The sequence below is a fragment of the Papaver somniferum genome, chromosome 5, assembly GCF_003573695.1.
Source record: "Papaver somniferum cultivar HN1 chromosome 5, ASM357369v1, whole genome shotgun sequence".
Taxonomy (NCBI): domain Eukaryota; kingdom Viridiplantae; phylum Streptophyta; class Magnoliopsida; order Ranunculales; family Papaveraceae; genus Papaver; species Papaver somniferum.
In genome coordinates, this window is record NC_039362.1 from 207,587,920 (window position 1) to 207,599,651 (window position 11,732).

The following is an 11,732-nucleotide window of genomic DNA, read 5'->3' on the forward strand; positions in this document are numbered from 1 at the left end:
GGTTCTATGAAAGGATCTTGATAGAAAATTTTCATTGGATGCACTTCCTCATAACTAAGATCCAACAGTTCAGGTTTAAAAGTCTGGAAAAACTCAATTAAAAATAATAACAACCTGAATAAATGGGGATCCTTAAAGTCAATCAGATTTGACTTACACAGCTGACCACAAAGAGAGTGGTGGTCTTCCTTAAACAGATGTGTCGACCATAATCTCCTAAAGTAATTAGGTTTAGTCTCAAAACTTAATAATTGACACATCTGAAATTTATATGTTCCCACAATTGGTAGAAAAGTTTTTGGTGGGAAAACAAAGTCAATCTTGGTATTATTGCCTGGGCTAACCTCATCAACCAGAGGATGGGTTTCTAACAGTTGAGACTCGTGTTGAATATTATTAAGTTCGGGAAAACGAGTATGAAGATAGTCTTGTAAGATGGTTGAGGCATTGATGTCAAGTCCCACGTGAGGGATTTTTGTTAAAGAACATGGAGAATGATAATCACCCCCAAACTTAGAGTTTTCGGCGTCTCTAGGTAGACTGGTCATAATCTCCCTAATTTCTAGGTCATCAGATTCCTGAAAGTGGGCGATTGATTTTTCTAAGTCAGGTTCATCCTCGCTAATCTCTACGAGTTCATCTAAGACTATTGTTTCTAAATTGTTTGACTCGAAAAAAGTACTCTCAAGATAAACTGGTTCCTCTAAACCATCATCGGTTTCGTAATCATCGTCTAAAATGGGGGTATTTCTAGTCAAATCCTCGTCCTTTTGAATAGGTAAATAATTATTAAAATTATTTGGATTTGAACTAGAAATATCGTTATAATCATCATCACCATCCTCCTCCTCATCATCATCACAATATAATTTTTGATATTCACTAATTCTCAAGCTTTGTTCCCAACTACATGGTCTATGTTTATAATATTTCTCATAGATCGTTAGAGGTGATTCCTCAATAAAAGTTGGAGTATCCATATATCGCTGCCCACGCATATATTCACCAAGAGTCATTTCCGAAGACGTCTCTTGATAACGAGAATTTCTAGACATATATTCTCGTAACGTCATCTCAGGTGGCGTCTCCTGAAAAGGATTCATCACCGAGGAAACACAAACTACAGAGGAATTCTACACAATCACAAACAAGGCTGACTTGACCAAATCAAACCTATAAATTCTAGCAAACAAAAAGCATGATGGCTCCACTTAGATTGTTTCCAGACCAGCTTCTATCTTTCGAAAGGGAATTCGTTGCAATTTGAGCAAACCCCTCTGGAATCAATCCGAGTCAAAGTAAGTTGAATAGAGGCGAGGGAAGCTTAGTAGAGCTTTGATACCCAAGGCCTCACCGCATTAGGCGGCACAGTCACAAATTCAACTCACAGAAGCCATCATGAACTTTGAAGTGTGCTTAAAGAGCAACCAATATTTTTCGAACGAGTTTCCTATTAAGCTCGTTACCCTATCGGTCTCGTTCTATTCCAAATTTTAAAGCTTAGGTTCGCGTTCGGTTTCGTTTTCCTAAGGCGGGCAAGAATGGAGCGGTGATGAAATCCAAACCCTTATCTTGTATTGGCCAGGCCTTGCCCTTTACTAGGAATTTAAAAACAGTCCAAATTCGTCCTCAATCAATGAATCACCTTAAGGAATACAGTAACTCGCTTACAGGAGATTCGCGAGTGTTTCGATGGACTTACCTCCCGTACCAGACGGGGGATGAACCGTTGAAGTCGACTCGGGCCACGACTCCTATGTCATGTACGAACCCGAGGGGCCGAGACGATATAGTAATCGTCGTCCTTCCCTACACACAATTTATATATAATTTTTTTTTTGATAATACCCTTTCGTAGGGTTAAAAAAAAAAAGTCCAATTGTTTAAAGTCCAAAGTCCAAAATGAATAAATAAAAAAAATTACAGTTTTCCTCACACACTCTAAAAAAATTAAAAATTAAATCCTAAAATTGTCCTTTTTTCTTCTCTTTTCGCTTTTCGCTTTAAGCTTTTTCCTCTCCAAGTCCTTAGTGCTCCACTTCGAACCTGTAAATCAAAGAAAAAAAAGACAAAGTAAAAAGGAACAAATAAATAAAAAATAAACCTAAAAATAAATAAAAATAAATCTGTATACAAGTCAGCGTCGGCGACGCCATTTTGTTGTAGTCTTGAAAGTGGTAGTAAAAGTTCGTTGCTCGGACTTGTAAAGATTTAAAAATAAAAATATATACAAAAAATATTAACAATATGGGCAAGAGTACTGGGACTAAAGATTCGGCCGTTTTTTTTTCTTCAAATGGTTCAGAAATTAATTCTAGCAATTATAATTCAAAAACAAAACAAATATTAACTCTAGTTTATTGCCAATATAGATTTTATAAAATATTACTTGTATTTCTTAAGCATGGCATATCAAAAATCCCTAGGACTAAGCATACTCTATCAAATGAAATCACAAGTAATTAATTTAAAATCTTAATTCAATTAAAATTAATGCAAAAAGTAAATAAAAGAATTAATGAAATTACCACATGGATGAAATTCGACCTCCTCCGTCGTCCCAGTGTTGGTTTAGCTCATCATGATAAAAACAAGCTCAAAGTATTTATTTATTGCGCAAAGGGTGTTTACAAGGATGAAAATGGAGATGAAATAATAAAACAGTGAATGTGCGACCCACAGAAAGCGTCCAAAATAAACGACACAGAAGAAGTGCTATTGTTACTGTATCTCTAAGACCCACAACTACGACCCATGTGTGCGAGTCGTTTCACTGTTGATAAGAGACTGCTGGTGCAGGTCCGTTCTTCATGTTCTTCATCTTCATCACGAAAAGCAGCAGCAGCAGAGAGAATTCGTGATTCTTCCTCTGCAGCTTCCTCTCTTCTCCTCCCAACTCTCGACAGCCCCTCTACTCGACCCAAATAACCTTTATATACTCACATGCATCATCAAATCCCCCGCAATAACTCGTGAAAATCCTTCTTTACTCGGAATATTTTTTTTCTTATTTCGGAGAATAATTTCCAAAAATAACTTCTTCACGCTCCAAATCTCTTCCAACACGCTCCAAATCATGTTGCAATCACCCAGAGTGTTGCTGGAGCCATCAAACTCGATCGAAACACGTCCATAACTCTCCAAAACTCGTGTTTTTCTGTTAGAATACGGGCATCCAACTCAAAACCAATTGGCAATGAGTGGAGAAGCCCATAGAGTTATAAATCGCAGGATCTTAGATTGCCCATACTATGTGGGACTAATAATCTCAACACGCCCCCTCACGTGTAGCCTCGTTGGGTCTAACACGTGGACAATAAATCGGGTGACGCGGAGTAAAGGCACGGTCAAACGACTCGTCGCAAATAGCCTGCTCTGATACCATGTTAGAATACGGGCATCCAACTCAAAACCAATTGGCAATGAGTGGAGAGGCCCATAGAGTTATAAATCGCAGGATCTTAGATTGCCCATACTATGTGGGACTAATAATCTCAACATTTTCTCCTCCCTGTACGTGTGTCTCTGTTTTGAGTTCGTGGCTTCCCTAACCAATTCTAGCCAAATTCGATCGGACCCGACACCCAAAATATCTTCCTTAGGCTTAATCACATCTTCCTGCCAAGTCTCAGCCATTTAATCTCCCTATAACACGTTAAAAAATTCGATCAAACTTCTGCCAGTTCTCATGCATGTTTTCCCGCCAAAATTCAGTTTTTGAAATGAAGAAGATGGTGTCCCCCTATCCAAACTGGGGGTGCGAATAGCAATTGGGGTGGAAATAGTAATTTTGGGATGGAAATAGTAATTTTTCTGGATTCCTCCGGCACATTTCTGGGACGCTTCCGGTGCATTTCTGGGGTGCTTTAGTAATTTTCTCTGGGGTGTAAAACACTGCTTTTTGAGCCCATTTCGCCGCAAGGGCTTATTTCTCTAAAACTTCCTACAAAGACATAAAATAACACAATAAGTACAAAAACGGGCACTAACAGTATATACAAATGAGATACATTAGACACATAAATGCGTCTATCACTCTCCTCCATCTCCTCGTGGATTCTTTCGCCTGAATCCTCCCTTTTCCTCGTCGCCTTTTTGTGAACTTCTCACCTGCATCTTTAAGCTTCGTAGCTCGCATAAGATCTCATGGTTTATGATTCTCCTTCTTATTTAATCAATGTTCACTTCTGTTTTGACGCGTTTGCTTTTCTCCTCACGTTTCCTCTCTTCCTCATACCTTAGCTCGCGATTTTCCCGTCTCGCCTCTTCTAACAGCCTCCTTAAGTCTCTTTCTCTATGGTACCCTTCTAACAACTCCATCACCCCTTGTTCATATATCTCCTGATTTCTTTCGTACTGGATATGCCTTTGAGATGACGTCGTGATCTCCTATGCTTAATTGTTTCCTTCCCTCATGACCTCATCAGTCATTTCTTGTTCACGTTCCTCCTGCATCATCTGGTCATCTTCCTCCTGATTAGGGGTTTCACCTAGTTTTTCCGATACCTCATCCTCCTCGTCATCGTTTGCCTCCGCCTTTTCTCGGTTCATTTCCTTTTCCGCGGTAGTCCCGGCTTTCACAATCCGACCAGGTTTCTCCACAGTCCCGTCTTTCACTTTCGATCTGCGTTTCCCTTGTATCATGGTCCTTCGTCTTTCATCCTTTACCAATATATCGTCCTTTACCTCCTGATCCCGAGCCTCCAATCGCTTACTACTTCTCAACACCATTTTGTGATTACGTTTACCTCACCTTTCTCTTCATCGTTTACCTCTTTCTGAAATCCGTCTTTTTATCCACCTCTTTGCTAGTCTTTCCGCTTAATCCTCAGATCTCGAACCATCCTTCTCAGATCTCTGGTTTCCGCCTCTTTGGTGCAACCCCAGCTTCTCTCCCTACTCTTTGGACGAGGATAGATCCCCAATCTAAGATCCCCCTACCTGGCGCGCCAAAATGTGATTACTGGAAATCCAGCAACACACCCGAATGGAGAATAAGCAAGATCTAAGACATAATAAACACTAGAACTTAAGTTTATTTATTAATCTCAAGCGAAATACAAGTTACACTCGTGGGTTATTAGGAAACCCTAATCCCTTCTCCAAGCATATGAATTACAAGGAAACCCTAACTCTCTCTCTCCTATTCTAGACCTTTCCCCCTCTAAAAGATCTCTCTCCTTTAAATTGTCCAAAGGTCTCTATTTATAGCCTCCAACAACCCTAATGGCATACAACTCACATTATCTCGCCGAGGTTACTTTATGCTTCGCCTGGAGAATATTCCATAAAGTTTTCTCCGACCTTTCGCTGACTTCACGTGGTCTTGTCGGGACACCTGTCCCATTTCTTGCTTGACAATTTATCTACTTCGTGAAGGTAGCTTTTCTTCCAAGCCAAGTCACATTATTCGTGGTTATTTCGTAATGGACATCAGATTCTTTTCGCGCTTTGCCCCCCTTTGGCGAGTTACCTCGTCCCCAACTTTACTTCGCTGCCGTGCGGATAAGGATAATTCTGACTTGATTTGACAAGTCTCTGACGACGAATCTCGGGGCTTGAAGTAAAATCTTTTTACGAGATTCCCGTGCCTTCCTATGGCCACGTGTTGGATTATCCTTTGGTAACTACAGTGCTGTATTGAGATTCATCGAAGTGTAGAATAGTTTTAGCCCTCTGCTAAACTATAGCTCCTCAAAACCTGGAAATTATAAGACAAACAACTCTTACGAATAAGATGAAACCTAAAAATTGTGGTGCATGGTACAGAGGTTCTTACCAGCTCTTTCACATCACTCAAATCTTCAGAAACATTATTCCAAGTAGCGTATAATATCTGCAAATGCCGTATCGAATCCGTCAGCTTGAAGTTGAACTTGTAGGGTATAGTAGACGGCTCGAACCTTGGGATGAACTACTAGAATAGCTAGCGAAAGAAGCATAGTTTCAAATATAATCACCCCTGGAAGGCAGTAGTTGGAAGTTGGAGTGGATCAGCAGGGACAAAACAGAAACAAACATCATCAAACCCTGGCACTATATTAAATTTTCTGTCGCCCTTGTGGTTATTACTCTTACGTACTACTAAGGACCCTGGCATAGTGCAAGTACTCTTACGTAGTAGTAAGGAGTAAGGACCCGTCTTATTTAAGTCTCAGAAACTCCACAAGGATTTTTACTTTGTGACGCAGTTATGAATTGTCCGTGCTAGTATTTTGCTTTTTGTTTTGATGCATTTGTGAACTGTCCTCCACAGTTTTTTGCATTGTTTGATGCACTCTTCACACCTGGTGCCTCTTTTTTAAATTGTTGTGCTCTCTTTATGCCGAATATGTGCCTCGATATATTGTTCGTCAAGAAGTTGAAGAAGACAAAAAAGGGTAAATATTATTCCACTCATGCTGCGGGTAGAATGGACAACTCAGAGGGGTTCAATTTAAAGAGCTCAAGCAAAAAGCTGGCTAGACAAAGCAACTGGAGAATCAAAATGTTAGTTACCACCAAACGCTACATTGATTTCTTGTGGATTCCTACAACTACAGTAGAGAGCTTTTAAACATGTTTCTGTCGCCTCAAACCTCTTAAATGAAGGTGGTTTCCGGATGAAGATATAAAGGAGAAATTGAATTCACTAATTAATTTTCACTATTCAAGTCACTGAATGAATTTATGTACTATCAAAAAAAAGAAAAAAATATGAAAGTCACTGATTGAATTTTCCTATGGCTCTAGTACATTATGAAGTACTCCTATCCACTCATGTTTTTGTGTGTAAATGATTGCCCCACGTATTTGTTTGTAGTTCTTGCTACTCAAATTCCAACCTTTTTGGATCTTATATTGTACTGACTGGTGTCCTGTAAAAATGAATATTGTATTTACTTCAAACAAACATGTCACACTACTACGTTTAATAATTACTGTACTATTTCATGCAAAATAAATAAATAAATTTATTACTGTATCTTTCTTGTGGAGATAAAAATTATATATGGAACCTAGGGGTGTCGACGAGTCCGGGTCCTTCCGGGTATCACTAGATCCGGACCCTATTTATAAAGGTCAGATCCGGGTCCTAACGGTTCCGGGTCCGGTTCCTACACTTATGGACCCAGAACCGGGCCCGTTTAAATACTCGGGTACCCGCCGGTCCCGGATCTTAAGAAAACTATTAAAAAAACCTCAAAAACTTAATATTTGTCTCTTTTTGGCTTGGATTTAAATAACTTTTATAAAATTTATTATTATTTCTATTAATGTACTAAATAAAGATTAAATGTAAGAGAAAAATTTAAAACGAGTAAAATATCAAAGCTAAAACTAGCAAAAACATGAATAAAAGTATGAATAAACGGGTACCCGATACCCACGAGTACCCAACGGGTATTATCCGTTTGGACCCGTTTAAATTCGGGTCCAATCGGGTAATTATCCGTCGGGTCCTAAGTTGCTAATGGGTCCAACTTTAAGACCCGGAACCGGACCCAAATCTACCAGATCCGATTCCGGATAATGGGTATCCATTGACAGCCTATTGGAACCTAATAATAGCAAGCATTATGGTATGGTGGTGTCATTTCTGCTATTCGGCAACAATATAGTCAAGAGCAACTACTACGATGGAGAATGATCTATAAGACTTGCGAGAATTTATTGTCCTGCCTCATGCATGTATGTGTTTCCGGCTCACATGCCGACACGTTCCTCTCACAATCTGCGCAGTTCATAGGTGTTGCAGCAAAAATGCTCAGAATATTAAAAAATTTCATGGGGTCATAAACTTACAAGCTTAGCAAGTGGAACTGTGGGCTCAAACAAAAGGGAGACATGAAGGAAAGAAAATTTAGCCTGCACTTCTTTTTGCCATAATGCTGGACCATCATTGCGTCGGAACGCAATCACTGAATAATGGCAAACAAAAGAGGATGGACAGCTATGACACTATTAAACTCTGCGGGCATCCAACTCAAAACCAATTGGTAATGAGTGGAAAGACCCTAATAGATTATAAACTGCAGGATCTTAAATAACCCAATCATGTGGGACTAATAATCTCAACACGTCCCCTCACGTGTAGCCTCGGCGGGTCTTACAAACAAGTGGACAATTAAATCGGGTGACGCGGAATAAAGGTGCGGTCAACTGACTCGACACAAATAGCCTGCTCTGATACCATATTAAAATACGGGCATCCAACTCAAAACCAATTGGCAATGAGTGGAGAGGCCCTACGAGATTATAAACCGCAGGATCTTAGATTGTCCAACAATGTTGGACTAATAATCTCAACACGCCCCCTCACGTGTAGCCTCGTTAGGTCTAACGCGTGGACAATTAAATCGGGTGACGCGGAGTAAAGGCGCGGTCAAAGACTCGTCGCAAATAGCATGCTCTGATACCATGTTAAACTCTGCGGGCATCCAACTCAAAACCAATTGACAATGAGTGGAAAGACCCTAATAGATTATAAACTGCAGGATCTTAAATAACCCAACCATGTGGGACTAATAATCTCAACACGCCCCTTCACGTGTAGCCTCGGCGGGTCTTACAAACACGTGGACAATTAAATCGGGTGACGCGGAATAAAGGTGCGGTCAACTGACTCGACACAAATAGCTTGCTCTGATACCATATTAAAATACGGACATCCAATTCAAAACCAATTGTCAATGAATGGAGAGGCCCTACGAGATTATAAACCGCAGGATCTTAGATTGCCCAACAATGTGGCACTAATAATCTCAACAGACACCTTTGATAATTGAGGTAAAATGACAATTCTTTCTTAGGGGTCAAGCTCTCAATGGTATGATATTAGCATGTCGATTAGAGAACTTGATATCTCATTGCATGGCTCCATGTCTCTCCTAATTGCCACTGTTAGGTTCAAATCAGCGTGGTTAAACGTTCTCATGTCAATTAATAACAACACTTTCTCAAAATGAATAAAAATCTTGGCAATAATTGAAGAAGAATTAAACCTCTTATCTCTTCGTATAGACCTTTTCAAGTGCATATATATATATATATATATATATCCTCGTACATGCTTATGTTTTTACCTACACTCTTCCCTTATCTAGTTACATATACTGAAACTTAGTACTCATTTTTGTATCATGGCGGTAGACCTTGGATTTTTACTCTCATGGTTTCCTTACAGTCCTTACATCATCCTTCCTTGCCTCACGTTCCTTATCTTCTTCTATAACAGTAAGAAGTCTACTTCACCATCTCCGACTGATATATTTCCGAAATCATACCCGATAATCGGTTCTGTGTTCGCTCTTCTTGCAAATAGAGACAGACATAACCAATGGGCAGCTGAGGTTCTTAATGTTTGTCCGACTAACACCTACGTGCTTCGGTACATCGGTATGGTTATTGTAACCACTGCTTATCCTGATAATGTTAAGCATATTCTCAAGTCTAACTTCTCTAACTACCCAAAAGGTGGAGAGCTTAGAGGCATCCTTAGTGATTTCTTAGGAGATGGGATATTCAATGCAGATGGTGATAGCTGGAAGTTTCAAAGACAAATATCAAGTCATGAGTTCAACTCTACTTCTCTTCGTAAGTTCATCGAAGAAGTTGTTAAGATCGAGATATCCGACCGGTTGGTTCCTGTTCTCTCGATGACAGCTGAAAAGAACACAGTACTTGATTTTCAAGATATCCTTCAAAGGTTTGCTTTTGATTATATTTGCAAGATTTCCTTTGGGTATGATCCAAGCTACCTTTCACTGTCGCTCGAAAAGAAAACGGAATTTGCAGTTGCGTTCGAAGACGGTACCAGAATAATGAGTGAACGTATCGGTCATATTTTCCAATTATATTGGAAAGTTAAGCGATTTCTCAACATAGGATCAGAAAAGAGACTAAAACAAGCAACCGCAACAATCCGGGAATCTGCAAGAAAAATTGTTAGGCAAAAGAAAAACGAACTCAACGAGAAATCTTCTCTAGAGACTACTGATCTCCTGTCAAGGTTTGTTAAAGACGATAAACTAGACGAAGATTTCGTCATTGATATTGTCATAAGTTTCATTTTAGCAGGTCAAGACACGTCTTCAGCGGCCTTGACATGGTTTTTCTGGTTGGTTTCTTGCAATCCCCAAGTAGAGAAAGAGATTCTCAAAGAGATAAGCCAAATAGCTGAAGAACCTGGTTATGATGATATCAAGAACATGGTTTACATTCATGTGTCACTTTGCGAGAGCATGAGGTTGTACCCACCAGTTCCGTACGATAGTAAAGAAGCAGCAGGTGATGACATTTTTCCTGACGGGACTATTATAAAGAAGGGGGATCGAGTTTCATTTTCTGTTTATGCGATGGGTAGGATGGATAATTTGTGGGGTTTGGATAGCAATGAATTTAAGCCGGAGAGATGGTTACAGAAAGATAACGCGACAGGAAAATTAAGCTTCGTGAGCAAGGATTCTTTTGCGTATCCGGTATTTCAAGCAGGTCCAAGGATTTGCTTGGGTAAAGAGATGGCGTTCTTGCAAATGAAGATGATAGTAGTAGAAGTTTTTCGCCGGTTCAAAGTGGTACCAGCTGCTGTAATTGGGAATGATTTTGTGCCCGAATTTGGTTCATATTTGACTTCGAAAATGAAAGGTGGCTTCCCCGTTAAGATTCAAAAGAGGACCGCTTAATTAACTATCTTAATAAGTGTGATTTTGAGATCCTGCCAGCGTTTAGAGTTATTATAGACAAATAAAGATGACTTTCTTGTTTCTGCTTTAGAGTCTTGTGAGATCAGTCGACTGTCACTCATGTCAGTTATCTGTTCCGTTTATTACTTTGTCCTTACCGTTAGATTTTGTTACTCGTCGTTGCTCTTGACGAGCTGAACTTTGCTTTCATCTGTATACAAAAGCTGCTTGCATGTATCTCTTCTTTGTTATCCATCCTTACTTATTTAATAAGAAAAACTTTTCTCAAACTTTTAATACCACCAACTGCAGTAAAGTTGCGGTGGAGGATAAGTTTGTAGTGGTGCAGGATAACAGTTTCTTATAGTTTTTCAATTGTTTGTTGGTTCGAACATTGTGTGTACTAACACTGTAATGTTTTTGTCCGGTGTGGATTTGTGGTTCACAAACGATTGTATTGTTAAAGTTTTAGAGTGAATGAGATTCGTTTTTCTTTTTTTAGTACTTTTGATATTTTTGCTTTGCCATTATGCACTAACTTTCATGACTATATGTTTACATCTCATAAACAGTGTGATGACCATAAACATGTTACTAGCACGGCCTTAAAGTACTACAGGTCTATATATGCCAAACTGCAGCAATTTTTCGTGTATATAGCATGTCTAGTTCAAATTTCGTAATTCAGATGGATGCGATTCACTTACTATGTAAGTTAAATTTGTGTGCTTTGTACAATTTGATTCATGGAAATCATTTAACCTCCTTGGAATACATTACTTGGAACGTTTTACAGATGAACATCAGTCTCAAAAGACCATCACACTCTCAACCAGCTGAAGCGGAATTACAACCTAGTTTAACCGACTTAAGGCAGGCCCAAAAGCCCAACAAATCTTCGTTCTAGCATTATTTATTTTTTTCCTTTAATCTGACTCGTCTGAAATCACACGATTAATTTTTATCGAACCTAATATGTTTATTTTATTCTGACTCAACCGACTCAACAAAAAAAATCAATGGAGTCCGGGGAATCTTATTCCCTTACTCAAATAAATCAAAGTCAGC

General features: G+C 39.3%; 1 protein-coding gene across 1 annotated transcript; it reads left to right on the forward strand.

The window, feature by feature from the left end:
* Positions 1-9,040: 9,040 nt before the first annotated feature.
* LOC113284451 (cytochrome P450 94A1-like) lies at positions 9,041-10,916 on the forward strand. Its single transcript, XM_026533907.1, has one exon. It carries the CDS (start codon positions 9,123-9,125, stop codon positions 10,662-10,664), a length of 1,542 nt encoding a protein of 513 aa, XP_026389692.1. The 5' UTR covers positions 9,041-9,122; the 3' UTR covers positions 10,665-10,916.
* The last annotated feature ends 816 nt before the right edge of the window (positions 10,917-11,732 follow it).

Bases quoted from the DNA above. Each gene is read 5' to 3' on its own strand.
- LOC113284451 (XM_026533907.1), top strand. From the start codon at position 9,123: ATGGCGGTAGACCTTGGATTTTTACTCTCATGGTTTCCTTACAGTCCT.